Source organism: Lepisma saccharinum, chromosome 5 (assembly GCF_977018435.1).
Source record: "Lepisma saccharinum chromosome 5, izLepSacc3.1, whole genome shotgun sequence".
Lineage (NCBI taxonomy): Eukaryota > Metazoa > Arthropoda > Insecta > Zygentoma > Lepismatidae > Lepisma > Lepisma saccharinum.
The window spans coordinates 52,968,365-52,985,775 of record NC_139233.1 but is presented as its reverse complement, the minus strand read 5'-3'; the positions used below and the strand labels follow the sequence as shown (position 1 = coordinate 52,985,775).

The following is a 17,411-nucleotide window of genomic DNA, read 5'->3' as shown; positions in this document are numbered from 1 at the left end:
TTCTTTTAATTTCCAAGAAATATTTTTGTATTACCGCCACCGAAATATGCAACAGTAAGCACCAAATCTTTGTTGGATTGTAGGCATATGTTCGTACCATGAGAACTTGTGTGTGTGCGTGCACGCGCCTGCCTCTGTTAGAGGCCTGGCAAGATAGACCCAAATTCAAAAATTTCCTGTAAATATATGTATTTTTTTAAATGATTTTAGGAAAATATTCAAAATATTGGTATAGGGACCACAGCGAAGATGTATTTCATGGTGATTCCCTGCAAATCTCAAGAAATTAGCATTCATAGAACATGTGCAAGATCTGAATTTCTCCAGAAAATTTGATAACAATCCTTTTTCATAGGTGCATTGTCAATTTTTAATATTTCCCCCCCCCCAAAAGAACTGAACTATTTTCAATGCAACTTGCATAATTGTAATGACATAACAGTGATACATACAAGATTTTTAATTCACTTTGGTCTATTGTGGTGACCATAGCAACCTACCAAATAAGATTTTATTGTAAACTTCCAAAATTTTGGTGCTTGTTCATTTCTTGATTTTTTTAATTGTGAGATAAAATGTTTACATTTCACAACCACTAAGAGTCATGTCATTTTGCAAAATAACAAAACTGATGTCATCACTACGATAATTAATTCTCCTATTATGGCTCCAAAATGTGTTCACAAAGGGCAGAATAGGAAATTCGTGCTGTGACGCTGTGAGTTCAGGAACAACAGTTATTTATGATTTAAAACTTTTGTGCGCACATCATAATTTATACATTTCTTGCATGAATTGATTTGTAAGAAATCTTAGTTTCGACACTCCGTAAATCTGAGGATGTTTGCTTCTCAATGCAGGGACTTAGATTTTTGTCTTGTTAGCTGATGTTACTAGATAAATGGATGAATTCCCAATGGGAAACTTAGTTGGATCATAGGTAATTTACTCTACATATAGAAAATTATAATTAATATATTTTTGGCTAAATAAAGATTAATATAGAAATTATGCTCTCAGATTAAGAATGAAGTTCTTAATGGTGCTTCATTGGTTCATAATAAATAAAAATGTTATGTAGCTACATTGTTTTATGTAAAAATGGTTCATATGGAACTTCACTAGATAATAATTGTGGGTATGTAGAACTTGATTTTTTTTAAATTTTGTTTTGCAACATTATTATGTACTAAAAACTCATTATGTGTAGTTGCACTGTATTGGTTCATGATGAACAAGTTCTGGTTGCATTGTTGGAAAACAAATATTCAGTTATACTCAGATGATTATAATGGTAAACATGAAAACAGTTTGTAAATATAGAGGCATTATATTAATTGTTATATGTTAAAATTCTCAGTAGTGCTCAGATCTGTTGTTGTGGGTTCGTCCCTTGTTGAGCGCCAGTATGACAATATAAATAATACATTCTCATAACAACATTTGAAAATGGTTAGGCTAAGTTCAAAGTTCCACATTTGTGCAATATTTATAATAAGTTGGTCATAACAGTTATTTTTGACTGGCAATATGAAAAACAAATATCTTCAATCATATGTGTTCTTTCAGACAAGAAAGATATGATACATTCAAATTTATAATTAAATTTATTGAAATTGTGTACATTTGCATTAGCATCAAGGTTTATATACAAAGGTCAACTCTTTAAAATTGTTCAATGTACATTGTGATGTCATACTTGGTATTTTGTATCAACATTCAAAAAATGGTAATTGTGATCAATAGATAAGTATATTGTGATATACATAGTAAAATAGCTGTAACAGAGCAAATATGTACATTTACTACACAAACATTCAAGCTGTTAAGCACTTATGGACAAAAATATAAAACAAAAACAATTGAAGAAAACACATACTAAAAAATCTGGCTTGAACTAGTTGCTCTAATACTAGTTGTCTGTGACTTGGGGGGAGCTCAAGATGGAACAAAGATAAGTACAAATTTAGCATTATGGAATGGGGATATATTTGTACAATAATTGTTGCTTTTAAAGCATTAAACTTGGCAATGTGATAATAACTTGGATGCTTAAGTTATATAGAAGCCTTTTATGACTTGAATGAACTTTGATCATGATATAATCTGATAAAGATTCGAAAGTTGTGGAATGACACTGATATGTATAATAGATGCCATGTTGAATTGGAAGCAGTGAATAAGTATCTGTTTTCATCTTCCTTAAGGGGCTGGCTTGTGAATGTTACAGTTCCTCAAATGAGTGCTTGGAGGAAGGTCGCATAGAGTGACACTTATATGTTCTACGTTTGGAGGTGATTTGAGAAGATGATGAATTTCGAAAACTGAAGCTCAGAATTGTAGATACAAAGACTTGCTTTATCCTGGAAGGAGATAACAAAGATATATATATATATATATATATATATATATATATATATATATTCTTATGTATAGCATTGATATCTTATAAATATTCTTGTAAACAAAGGCATAATTTGATGCCATTGTAATTTTTGTTGTTTCTAGTTTTTTCTTTCATTTTTATCAATATAATAATTATAAAGTTATCAGTATATGTAAATTTAAATTTCCTTTCCAATATAGCACCATAGCTACTACCTATTGTGCTGATACTGAGTTTGAATTAAACTGACTTACAAGGTTAAACTTAGATTATGAGGACTCAAATGGTACAATTATTGGATAGGAAAGTATAAGTTATTGAGTTGTGAATATTCTTGTTTCTGATATTAGTTTCAATACCTAACATTATGGAGAAGGAGATCACATTGGCTGACATTGTGATGATGCTCAAATCGCAGCAGGCAGAAATGAAAGAAGGTATCTCTGCAGTGCAAGGTAAAATGAAAGAAGGTATCTCTGCAGTGCAAGGTGAAATGAAAGAAAGTATCTCTGCAGTGCAAAGTGAAATGAAAGAAGGTATCTGTGCTGTGCAGAGTCAGATGAAAGAAAGCATTGAAGCCAGTAAAGCTCAAAGTAAGGAACTTAGAGAAATTAAGGTAGATATTTCACAGTTCCGTAAGGAGTGCTTAGATAGAACAGAAAAGTTAGAAAAGAAAGTTCAATTACTGGATCAAAGGATGAATGATGAGCTAGTTTATCTTGCTGCGGATATGGATAAAAAATTAGACTATACAGTTAGTAATTTATCCAAACAGTTTACTTCTCAACTGGACCAATGTCTTGAGGTTTGTGCTCAGTGTAGTGTATCACTTGGTACATTAAGTAATGATCTAATTAAGTTACGAAGTGAAACCAAGTATGCTAATTCAACTGAACCACAGGTTGATGTCAAATCTATTGGCATACAACATGATGAGGTTGATAAAGAAGTTATGTCTAGCAGTGCAAGGCATATTATTATCACTCGCGTTCCAGAGAATGATGCAATTAGGAGTGATGTTGATAGTGATAAGTCGGTGGATATTAGTACAAGGCACAAGTATTATAGAGATGATGAATTGCATAAGTTGCATGATGTAAATAATAAAGGCAATATCAACTCTTCTTTGGAATTAGGTGTTAAGAATGCACTTCTACAAATAGAAACCAATATCATGAGTGTAGTTAATAATGGATTAACACCATTATCAACTCATGATATAATAGCAGTTAAAAATACAGCTAAAGCACAGCGTGACTTTACACCTCGAATGAGTTCTCACACTGTAAATCAGAGACAACATACAGTTGGGAATAAAGATGAAGTTTGTCATGGTTCACCAAAAAGTAGTCTTGTTAGACATAATATAGGAGTGAATACTGAATCTGAGATGTATAATAGTACAGATTCAGATCATGATAGAGTAAGTATGCTTAGTGGTCCATACCGAAATACAAGATTAACATCTAAGCGTCGAAAATTGAGGAAGAACAAATCAGTTGCTAATAATAATGTTGATGACAAAATTTCATATGCACAACATGATGCTGGTCACATGAATAATGTTAGTCATTCAGTAGATGTTCCATTGACTAATTGTAATAAGAGTCAAATTAAAGTTCTCATTAAACCACAGGACTTGAGGCATTTCCCTCATTTTGATGGGATATCTTTAGAGTTTGCACCATCAGAATTCTTAGAAAAAGTAGAGGAAAACCTAGATATTTATGACATCAAAGAAAGTCAATTCTTGAAGTACATACCAAAACTTCTAACGGATTGTGCTAGAACTTGGTACTTAGAAGTAAAGAATCAGTTTACCACTTATTCTGAATTTAAAAAGGCTTTTTTGGCACATTATCAGAATGACCGCTGGAAATCAGTAAAGTTGACTCAAACTTTGAATTCTCCTTTTACAAAAGAGAGTAATGTAAGCCTGTTACAATATGCGAATATGAACTACAAAATTTTGAAGTCTACTCAGCCTCATGCTGAAGAACCTCATTTGATAGCACAATTAGCCTCATTATTACCACACAGGATTAGTGAACACATGGTGATCAATAACGTACGTACATTGCAGCAAACGTTGCAAGTAATTGAAAATTTTCAATCTTTAAGAAATAATCCTGCACGGTTCAATGACATGAACAGAAATAATTATAATCCAAAGAATAAGGCTAGAGTAGCAAATGTTTCATGTGCTAATGATCAAAATAGAAATAAGGATAGATATTCTAGTAAATCCTATAGAAATTCTAGGACTTTTAATAAAAATAATAACAAACAATCATCTTCTGATGTTGGTAATCGAGTTCAACAGCAGCGTGATAAACAATCATGTGATACAAGGGTGCAAAACACAGTTGGCAGAGAGAGCTATAACAATGGTGATGGTTATGATAAAATAGAATATTACCGATCAGATAGTGACGGTGGCCGAAGCAAAACTAGTGACGGTAGCCGTAGCAAAACTTATAGAAACTCTGCTTATACTCGGAGTCCAGCTTCTAATTGGAGACTCCAAAGCCAATAACACAAATTAAATTTAGGAATCAAATAAAATATTTAAGTAGGCATATACATGATACTTCTTTATTTATTTTGTAATGTAAAATTGGTGATCTTGTGCAGAAGTTTCTTGCCCAAGTTAGACAAGTGCAAGTTGATGTTTCTTTAGCTTCTATATCTTACATAGATGTAGTAACTGCTTGACACATCAACTTAAAAGGGTGGTTGGTTGGGAGTATCTTCTAGACTGTTGGTCTAGGGAGGTATATTTGGCCACAGTACTACTGTTCATTTTGATGGACAAAAATACAATATAATATTTTGAAGTACAAGTTTGTGATTTATTTTATGCACAATTTAGTTGCATGATCACTATATTTAAGTTTATTAGACTTAAATATAACTCCGCATGTTTGTGGGAAACTTGGCATTATTATGCACAACAAAAGCAAATTTTAAAACACTTTAATAGTTCATCTATGTAACAAACTTGAATAGCTGGTGAAAGATGTTACCCAAGATGTTAGTTAAGCAGTGGTAGTGTACCAAGAATGTAAGTGCATTTAAAATGCTTATATACGAGAATTATTTTATTTGCTATTAGGGAATTGTTAAGTCAATAATTCCTGAAGATGAATTGTTTCCTCGTATATTTTATGAAGTTGACATGTAGCAGAGACATCCACTAGATGATCCAAGCTCGTCACTCATAATTCCATGATACAGTTGCATGAAAGCATTGTGAAGTGTTCACGTAAAGGCAATAGTGAGTCCTATTGTGACACTTAATGTAGAAATATTTATTACATGAATATATATATATATATATTTCTTTTTATGATGCACATGTATCTTTGGTACTTTATCAAGTTTGGATTCTTCCAATAGTAATCGTGTAGTGCTGATAGGTTAGGTATTTATGATTTCAAATACACTTATCAAGCTAAGCCACACGATGGTGCTGCTATATATGATGATTGAAGGTTGACTATTTCCACATCTTAGGGGTATAAATTTATGAAGGAAAAATACATATTAAGACCAGTTACACTAGTTTTTTCAGGGAATGTAATGTTCCATTTATGTTATAATATAAATGTACTTAATTAAATAAGTGATTACTCTGAGCCACGTGTCTTATATTGATAATGATCGTAAATATCAAGTATCTTTTGAGATAACCATTCTTAACATGTTTTGGATTAAAACTATGTTAGATGTATTTTTGATGACTTCTGAAATCACACATGACTACGTTAAAAACGTTTTAGTCAATTAAGCCTCAGAGATATGTTATTTTATCAATGCACTTGATAGGATAAAATATTTATACAGACTAGGATGAAATTTTGTTGGTATGAGGTATATTTTAGTTGTTTTATTCTAAATGAATAACAACGTTAATTTGTGATTTATTTTGACAGCATATTAAAGGACTTTGACATGATCATATAATATATTTGCACTTGAAGATATTATAATAATGAGCTTTCACAAGGTAGTGTCAGTGTGATGTCATTCTCTATAAGTGTGATCTATATTAAGAGTAGACACAGATTGATTAATTATTTGACGATTTCAGATAGTATTTTCTCAATTGCAAACTCAAAGCAATTCTGATAATCAAAAATTGATTCATGGTTGTAAATTCTTTTTAATACACACATGTATATGTTTGACAGTGTTATGCATCTGAGATTATATATCCAATATTTATGTTCATACTTCATAAATGTATAATGCAATATTTTCAAACATATTACAAAACATGATAATGATATCTTAACTGATAACATATTGTTTATTTTGTTGGTTTGAAGGACAAAAGATACTGCTTTGTTTCACAACCTTACCCATGTGGGTTGGTTGGTTGAGTTCTTCTCTTAGACTGTTGCTTAAGGGTGGTACAGTGAGTCACAGTACTTTATGCACAATTTTTCTTTAGTCAGACGTCAATGTAAAAATTTTCTCATTTTTCGTGCTTCTTTCCTTGAGTCTGAAACTTTAGTTCAGGTATGAAGTATTCATGTGTAGAGTTTGCCTTAAGTTGATCTTCGTAATCTGACATTGGTCCTCATTCGTATATCTTGATCCGCCCGACCCTGTGGCCGAGTAGTTAGCACATCGCGCTGCGACGCCAAGGGTCCCGGGTTCGAATCCTGGTCGGGCTTGGTTGTTTGTGAATGTCCATTCATCAATTTCATCATTTCATCACTCATCCTCATCTTCGCAAATTAGCCAAGAGGCACAAAACGCGAAGTAAAATAAACTAAATCAAATCAAAGTATATCTTGATCCTTAGTTGTGATTAGCGGTGGAAAAATTCAATATAACAAATATTCTTTGTTATGTGTATTTTGGGTGCAAAAAATGTATAATATAATGTGATAGCATGTGCATAATAGATTTTAATATTAAGATTTAGCTGTGGCTTAAAAACATTTTCTAGAGCTCTAAGATTCCAAGAGTTGAATTGTAGGCTCAAATAGAAATAAACTTGACAAGAAGCAAAGACGTGTTGATCCAAGCTTAAGTCAAGTAGTAGGTTCCTTTAAAATGCTAGAATGCATTATGGCTCCAAAATGTGTTCACAAAGGGCAGAATAGGAAATTCGTGCTGTGACGCTGTGAGTTCAGGAACAACAGTTATTTATGATTTAAAACTTTTGTGCGCACATCATAATTTATACATTTCTTGCATGAATTGATTTGTAAGAAATCTTAGTTTCGACACTCCGTAAATCTGAGGATGTTTGCTTCTCAATGCAGGGACTTAGATTTTTGTCTTGTTAGCTGATGTTACTAGATAAATGGATGAATTCCCAATGGGAAACTTAGTTGGATCATAGGTAATTTACTCTACATATAGAAAATTATAATTAATATATTTTTGGCTAAATAAAGATTAATATAGAAATTATGCTCTCAGATTAAGAATGAAGTTCTTAATGGTGCTTCATTGGTTCATAATAAATAAAAATGTTATGTAGCTACATTGTTTTATGTAAAAATGGTTCATATGGAACTTCACTAGATAATAATTGTGGGTATGTAGAACTTGATTTTTTTAAATTTTGTTTTGCAACATTATTATGTACTAAAAACTCATTATGTGTAGTTGCACTGTATTGGTTCATGATGAACAAGTTCTGGTTGCATTGTTGGAAAACAAATATTCAGTTATACTCAGATGATTATAATGGTAAACATGAAAACAGTTTGTAAATATAGAGGCATTATATTAATTGTTATATGTTAAAATTCTCAGTAGTGCTCAGATCTGTTGTTGTGGGTTCGTCCCTTGTTGAGCGCCAGTATGACAATATAAATAATACATTCTCATAACAACATTTGAAAATGGTTAGGCTAAGTTCAAAGTTCCACATTTGTGCAATATTTATAATAAGTTGGTCATAACAGTTATTTTTGACTGGCAATATGAAAAACAAATATCTTCAATCATATGTGTTCTTTCAGACAAGAAAGATATGATACATTCAAATTTATAATTAAATTTATTGAAATTGTGTACATTTGCATTAGCATCAAGGTTTATATACAAAGGTCAACTCTTTAAAATTGTTCAATGTACATTGTGATGTCATACTTGGTATTTTGTATCAACATTCAAAAAATGGTAATTGTGATCAATAGATAAGTATATTGTGATATACATAGTAAAATAGCTGTAACAGAGCAAATATGTACATTTACTACACAAACATTCAAGCTGTTAAGCACTTATGGACAAAAATATAAAACAAAAACAATTGAAGAAAACACATACTAAAAAATCTGGCTTGAACTAGTTGCTCTAATACTAGTTGTCTGTGACTTGGGGGGAGCTCAAGATGGAACAAAGATAAGTACAAATTTAGCATTATGGAATGGGGATATATTTGTACAATAATTGTTGCTTTTAAAGCATTAAACTTGGCAATGTGATAATAACTTGGATGCTTAAGTTATATAGAAGCCTTTTATGACTTGAATGAACTTTGATCATGATATAATCTGATAAAGATTCGAAAGTTGTGGAATGACACTGATATGTATAATAGATGCCATGTTGAATTGGAAGCAGTGAATAAGTATCTGTTTTCATCTTCCTTAAGGGGCTGGCTTGTGAATGTTACAGTTCCTCAAATGAGTGCTTGGAGGAAGGTCGCATAGAGTGACACTTATATGTTCTACGTTTGGAGGTGATTTGAGAAGATGATGAATTTCGAAAACTGAAGCTCAGAATTGTAGATACAAAGACTTGCTTTATCCTGGAAGGAGATAACAAAGATATATATATATATATATATATATATATATATATATATATATATATTCTTATGTATAGCATTGATATCTTATAAATATTCTTGTAAACAAAGGCATAATTTGATGCCATTGTAATTTTTGTTGTTTCTAGTTTTTTCTTTCATTTTTATCAATATAATAATTATAAAGTTATCAGTATATGTAAATTTAAATTTCCTTTCCAATATAGCACCATAGCTACTACCTATTGTGCTGATACTGAGTTTGAATTAAACTGACTTACAAGGTTAAACTATGTATATTATTTTATGCGGCAGTGCAGATTTGAAAAGCATCCATCTCAAAGCCTCCCTTTCTTAGAGACTAGCCAGGGTCAGAAGCAGGCGACCGCTAAAGGTTAAATGGCTTCCCTAAATTGTTGACTGTGTGTGAATATTCATTATTCATCTGGCATTATCCAGATGATGATTATAGAAACAATGGACAAAACTGGATATATTTTTTTTTCCAAAAAGATCTGTTTTCACAATATGACTCATCATATGCTTTCTTTAGGCTTTTGTTGGAGTAATTCCTACATTTTACTTTCCACAAACATGAATGTTCTCTATATGTGTTAAAAATCAAGAACAAATTTCTTTGTCCAGCAATGAGTGTTTGCCATTCTTTCTCACTTCCTTGTTTTCTTTATCAAATCAACCAGAAGTTTTAGATACACAGCAGTTGTATGCAAATTCCTAGAGGTACATTCTTGCCATCCTACTTCACCTGCATGCATAAACCAAAGTACATGAATTATACTTTTGAGAAAAACAACAAAAATGCCAGAATTTTTTTACTAAATTGCAAGCTATTTGTAGATGCATTGGATCATTAGACCAATTCCTAATATGGCAGTTTAAATAATTTATTCGCTTCGAATTTCAGCAAAACGTCGGAAAGATGGTGACGAGGAAGAACCAGTGCAAAATGCAGGGAGTAGAGTGGATGAGAACAGAAAAATTGTTAAAACTGAAGATGATGATGAAGAAATAGAAGTTGTGGATGATTCGCCAGAAGACAGCATTTTAGTGACAAGGGATGGTGCGAAAATTACCGTTCACAAAGTGACAAATTCAGGACCATGTTTGCCGAGGGCAATTGGTGATGTTGATGTTCGACCGAGGTTCATTCCTAGGTGGTTGCCATACACGATAATGGGAAACTCTAGCAGGGAAGATGTGAATTTTACGAACAGAAATCCAAAGACCACATATATGTTTCGAAGTGACACACAACAGGGTGAAGTGCAAAATTCTGCAAATAGTGCACCTGTAAACAATGGTATGACACCAAGTCCCCATTACTCAAGCCAAAATGTTCCTGATATAGCTGTGAGAAAGAGAAAGTTGATTGAAATCGATGATGATGAAGTGAGGGAAAAAAGTGAGGAGGAACAAAGTGATGATGAAATCTATGTTGATGAATCTAGTACATCGTCTGTAGTACAAACACGGGAACCGGTTAAAAGGCATATGGGTAATGCTCCAAGTAATCCTCCTCGCATCAGGAATTTAGTCCCTGTAAGTACAAAATGTCTATTCTATAGTGTAATGTCTCTTTAGTAAGTTGCACTGTGAATCCACACCCATAATTTAATTGCATGAACTTGTGGAAGTAAACTGAATTTTACAGATATTCATGTTTTTCTTGGTTAAATTCAGATGAAAGTAGTGCATTGCTGAGGAATAATTGTCTTTTAAAATTCAAGCAATATTAAAATCTCTTTGTTTGTCATTGACCATTGAGGGCTTAGCTAACACATCCATTACTTGAATATCATGGTTATGAAAATGTATTCAGTATAGGTATAATTTTTTTTTTCCACCTACTTTTATTTTTGTTTCCTCACTTCTTGTTATGTGTAAATGTTAGAATAGTATTACATTGCATTTGTACCACATCAACATACCACAGTTTTTCTAAAAAATATCCACAGGTTTGTTGAGGAGACATTAAATATTGAAAAGGGGTATCATTTGATCAAATTTTTTTTTTCACACAATTTTGGTGCAGAATTAGTGAAAAATTCTACATTTTTGCAGCATTCCAATCATATTTTGACTCTAGGAATGTGTTACTTGTAATTCTGCATTTCGTTGATACCAATAAACAGAAAATTAGGGAGCTGAACAGAAGGGGGTTTATTCAGAAAAGCCAGTAAAGCTGTGTTTGCAGTGCAGCGCTGCTTGATCCAGAAAGGAAACTTCAGTAACAGGGCAGAAGAATGATATTTTGTGCAGCAAAATACTCTTCCAGTGTGTACAGAAATTGTGCCTCTCGATGGCGTAGTGCTAATGCTGTTGCCTTTAAACTTTTTGACAGAAATTGGCTGACCACCTGTTTTGGACACCGTGGTTGAATTATTTTATAATGTTGTACCATAAGGAAAATAGACCATTGTTGTCCCTGGTCTCCCCAGCAAGTATCACTTTTTGCACTTTTGTATCATGAGCAGGCACACTGGAACATGAGTTGCTGCAAACTTGTTTGTATGCAGAATTCGGAGCAGATCATCTTAATCCTGTATTTGCAATGTCTAGGCTGTTGTAGCATAGAAAAATCCATGAAGTAGGGCTGTCAGTGGGCCAGCTACCCTGTGAATTAAATGCAATGGGCACTGTTATGAATTATGCACCAAAATTATGTGAAATAGATGGATTTAACAAAAGAAAAGTACAAGGTTTACAAAATTGTTTATTTTTGTGTGTATCTGTAATTTTCTCTAAACAGAACTTGAATGTGAACCCTACTTTGAACTGCCTTTCTGGTACTACACATTCAAGATAGTAGAATCTATCTATGAAAAGAATAATTTTTCATCTATTTAACTTCCACAAGTTAATCAAAATTAAGACAAATCAGAAACTATAATGCAGTGTTGTTTGAAATGATTGATTGAGTTGGTGTTTTAAGTCCACTTTATGCACTGTAAGGCTAATTGGGACTGGACCTACAGTTTAAAGTGGGATCCGAACCACTATGTGCCTCCACCAGGTATCGAACACGGGACCCCTTGATTACAAGACAACGACTCTACCACTGTGCCATCGGGAAGGCCCTTGTTTTAAATTATTTTTGGGACAGTAAACTCTGTAGGAATTCAACATATCGGAGTTGTCGGTTAGTTATCACAGCCATTTCCTAAAATTACAATGTCTTTCCTTGTGTGAAATAATGAATTTAACAAGTAAGTAAGTAAATTTGTATTTCTGTGAGGAGGTTGTTTGTAAACTTATTTACTCCATATTAAATGTAGTTGTTTCTTACTGTTAGTGATATTTAATTTGCTCTGAAGTTATTATTTTGTTTTATCTGATGTTTAAATGAGACTGCCACCCAGATTTAAGTAGTTAGATATCAGTTATACAGGGTGTCATTTTAATGGTGCCACGGACCACAGAAACGTATAGCGGGCATCAAAACAAGCAACTTTTCTTAGTAACATTTTACTTGGCATGTCGTTTCGGCACTACAGTCGTTCAAAAAAGCCTATTTTGATGCCTGAATGCTGGATATTTGACATGCAGGCAAAGGGACAAAATACAATAGTGCCACTTCATTTTGGATGCGTTGTTGTTGAAGCTGTTGGAAGCAGTGCTGGAAGCCATGTTTTGCAACCAGCCATAATGCATCCTGTGATACCATATTCGCTTCAGTTTCTGCATTGTTATCATGGGATGTTGGCATCAGGATTGCTTAGAAAATTGACAAATACATCGAAATCTGTAAACTTCTGCTTCACCACATCAGTAAATTAATTGCTTCAATCATACAAATTTGTTGAAAATGAAACTGGACCAAGACTCAAACCTGGACTTGTGGTATTTTATGTCATTGTTCTACTCTTTATTCCCAAATTCAATATATTTACATATTTGCTCGTTCCTTTCTAATTTTTAGATTGTAAATTGTTGAATAATGATATTAATTTAATTAGAATAAGCATTTTTTTTTCAACTAGATTTTTGAAGTTGCTTCTCTATGAAGAGTTTGTTACTTTTATTATAAAGTTCTAAATTTTGTGAATTTTGGTTTATCCTGGCACTGATACTGTTATTTCCTCTGATGCCAATAGTTAGATATTGTAGAATATTGCTGTTGTTCAGTATAGGTATAAATGTTGGAATCCTAAGGATTACATTACAACTGTCATATTAATATACCAGAGTTTGCTGCAAAAGATTCTTAAATTCACCTATGAGATAATCAGAATAATAACCACCATTTAGCCACAAAATTTACTTTGCCACACAGGTTTGGCAGAAAAGAAAATTGGATACCCCTCAGATACTGAATATGAAAAAAGTATTGGCTAGTATCAATAATTAAATTCCTATGGTTGCTAGTGGGACCAGTGAATACCGTTGTATTAGTAAGTAGATCAGTACTTCCATGAATCATCTTCACAAATAAAGTTTGAGGGCTGTCCTTTTCTAAACATGTACACTCGTACCATATTTACTCATGTATAATATGCACTTTTTTCCAAAATTTTTGTCCCCAAAAACTGTGGTGTGTATTATGCACGGAATAATTCAGACAGGCAACATGAAACTGTACATGGTCATTCCATGATTTTGTAACACCTGCATTGATTTTTTGTGATTACGGAACCCTATCATGTTATATATCATTGTAAAGCTTAAATGGTGTAGTTTCTAAATATGGCAACAGTATTCCATTCAAGATGGCGACACTAATGTGCAATGCAGTTGAAATGAACTCGTCACAAAATGAAGGAACATTCTGATTGTTATGGTACTTTGGATGAACAAAAAAGAAGGAAAAAGATAATAATAATTACAATGTACCACTGGCTAAATAGTGTCACATATTTGGAGTGTAAATGCCTTAAGGGAAGAAATCTTCTGCTGCTAACTGCTAATTTGTATGTCCTGAATGTGCCTCTTGTAAATGTTACATTAGTCATGGGAAAAGTATTTTGAAGTTTTTTTTTAGAAAAAGTAAAGAGGAAATTAGCAAAACTCCATATAAAAGTCTAAAGCTCATGTCCCACAATTTTTCACTTTGAAATGTAATGCTCTGCTACACCAACAAAAGCAGTCCGTTGGGGGGGAATTCATGCATGCACCTTGTACAACTAAGAAAGTCATTTCATGCACCTGAATTATACTGTGCATTATATACAAGAGATAATTGTTTGTCACTTTTCCCTATCAAAAACCAGGGTGCGCATTAAACACGTGTAAATCCGGTAATTGGGATTCAATCTATAGTTTAAAATGGAATCAGAACCACTCCACTGGGAATCAAACCTGGGAACCCTTGTTTACAAGGCAACAGTGCCATCAAGGAGGCCTGTCCACTTGTTATAACATAATGAATGAAAATTAATCCTCAACAAGATATTGAACCTGAATCTTTGACATAACAATGATGACCAAATGAAATAATGGAACACTCCTGCTGTGAGCCTTCAAAAATAAGTGTCTGGTCTCTGAAACTTGCTACTTAATTGATACATATCATGAATGTGGGTTTTTGTAATAGAAGAAGAAAAGAGTATTTTGAATTATTTTTTTACAGAAACAAACACACATGAATGTGGCCTTCGTGTTCATAAAGCAATAATAAAATGGTAGAATTATACACTCAATTGTAGACTAATGAAATGTTGGTTAAAATGACCATAACACATTCGTAGCTCTTCATAGAAGGTACTATTACTATCCGTGACAAAGATATTGAGCCCTCTGTTAACGCGCTTGCAAAATTGTACTCCGTGGGAGGAAAAAAGTCAAATATACCTCATTGGAAAGCTTTACGTATCTATTTTTAAATAACCATCATCTGAAAATTATTCTTAATTACATTTTCTTATTATAAGGAAAAAATCACTAAAAAGGGTAGTTTTTCTTCCATTTTGCAAGAACTGAGAACTTATCATATATTTCATAATCAACTCTTGATATAGTATTGAGATTTTTTGAACTTGAAGACGGATTATTTTTGCACCTCTGTGGAAAAAGTCAAATGCAGATCTTCACTAGATACTTTAAAAATGAAATATTAGGGAAAACATGCAATCTTGAAATGCATAATTGCAAATTCAATGAAATTGTAAAAAGCAGTTTATATGACACATTTGATCCACATCCAGAAGTTTAACGTGTGTATCTCAAGTATGACCTCATATATAAATTATTATTTAGCACTTTTAATTTGGTAAACTTGCGTATAACGTATGGCAAGATGCGGCCAATCTCGCAGGCTGCAGGTGACTTCCACAGCGTTGCCGCCTTGCTACACGGTCTGCGGAAACATTGCATTGCAATTGCGTTCCATTGGTCCGATCCAAAGTATTGTGGCAGTGTAAATTAATGAATGAACAATTTGTCACATTATGAATGAAAGACATTTTCTTTGTATATTGTACTTTTTGGTACATTTTCTAGCTTTTATCCAATCTTTATACGAACGTCATTTTCTCCGTATTGCTTATATCGCTCATTTAAACAGAGTAAGTGCAACAATGAGTATGATTTGATGAAGGCGATGAAAGATCTTACCAAAATTCAAACCATGACTTCTGGTTTCGCAGTCTCCTGTGTATAAAAAAAATAACGTGCCTGCAGTGTACAGCAACTTCATAACAAAGGAAACTGGGAAGAAAATGTGCACACAAGGGTTCTTGTGGATGTGTGCGAGTTTAGGCAATAATTCATGGTAGGAACAGGAACACAGAAGTGATAAAAGAAAATTTGCATTAGTCAATTACAGCATTTCAACAATGCTTCCCTGTATGCAACAATTTGCTGAAATAACCAAAACTTTCGGTTCACTTTCCGTTACAAAGCTGCTGGTTGAACGCATCATTTAAAGGGCTGCCGGCAGCATGTGGCAACAAAGTGGACTTCGTCCTAGCAACACTACGGAAAATGCGGGAGCCGGTTGCCAGGAAAAACAATTGTCTGTTGTTTTCAATTCATACAATGTGGAAACATAACCTATGGAAATTTGATTTTTATTCCATGCTCATCATTTGGATATGCTCTGCATTGCCATTAGGCTGACCATTACCGACATTGCAACATTTTCATTAAACATTAATTGTGGCTGTTTCACAGGTGATAGCAACATTATACATGTCTGAAATATTTCTACATAAACAAGCTTGAATCACCCGAAAATTCATATATTTGCGTCTAGTTTACAAGAAGTTACACACAATTGAATTCAACTTATATATCAACACACGAGAAACTACACTTTTACAAACATTTTTGTCTGAATAGAGAACAGACACAGTTAACTTTTAGTCCGCCCAAGTAACACATATGTTACCAAAAAAGTATGCCCCTTGTATTCTCTGTAACACATATGTTACTAACAGCTTTAGGTACAATTATCGAGGGTTTGCCACACTTATATTTGTATATTGAGGTTGAAACACTGATAGTTCGTTCGGGAACAGGTTCTGCAATCGTGTTTACGAAAATTCCAAATCCCCCCCCCCTCCTTTCTCGGAATATGTCATGTGTTTGGGCTCACCCAAACACATGTTGGCTCTACACTTGACAGAGACAATGAATGCTTGTTATTTACGATGCTGTTTTCCTCCAAGCTTCCAAGGCTGTGATTTAGTACTGATAAGGCACACATTCTTCTTTGTGTTTAGACCTGGTGATCCAGCCGAAAGTAGTGGCAGGGGGGGGGGGGGATTGGATGAGGTTTGGCGGTGTCAGCTTTCTGTCGCCTCTATGTTAGAAATGCAATGAAGCTTGACGATAGCCAGAGGCCAGAAGCATAAGTCTAAAGCGTGCGTCTATCCAGAAGTATAGACAAAACAAACGATTGCAAAGGCTCCCTTCCCTCCTCTGTTAGGAAAGGCCTCACCATAAAACAGTTCATATCATATAACAACTCATCGATTTCCCTAACGCACAATCGTTTCCTTCCAGATATATTTCCACAAAGACCCGAGTCAACAGGAAATAAATAGATTCACAGTGTGAATGAAAAAAATCAAAAGTTCGGGTTTTTTCCCCAAAGTAGCTGGTGAAGAGGGGGCAAACTCCACATTTTTATGATTTTTCATTGAAATTCGGGGGATGCAGCACCTAGCCCGTAACCCCCCCCCACGGTTGGGGCATCCAAATTTTACATGGTTGCATGCACTGATATTCTGACTGCAAAACAAAAGTTATCCGAAGTAAATTGGTCCCATAGTGTCAGTTATAACA

The 17,411-nt window shown here is 33.6% G+C and overlaps 1 protein-coding gene across 3 annotated transcripts in view; it reads left to right on the top strand.

Moving 5' to 3' along the window:
• Window positions 1-17,411, top strand: part of LOC145987823 (uncharacterized) — a 125,959-nt gene that overhangs the window by 92,684 nt on the left and 15,864 nt on the right. For all 3 annotated transcript variants that reach the window (XR_014441692.1, XM_083122556.1, XM_083122555.1), the window contains exon 10: window positions 10,093-10,727. Coding sequence is in view for 2 of the 3 variants with exons in the window: in XM_083122556.1 (XP_082978682.1) it covers window positions 10,093-10,727 (635 nt within the window). In the remaining variant the exon portion in view is untranslated. The remainder of the gene's footprint in view (window positions 1-10,092; window positions 10,728-17,411) is intronic.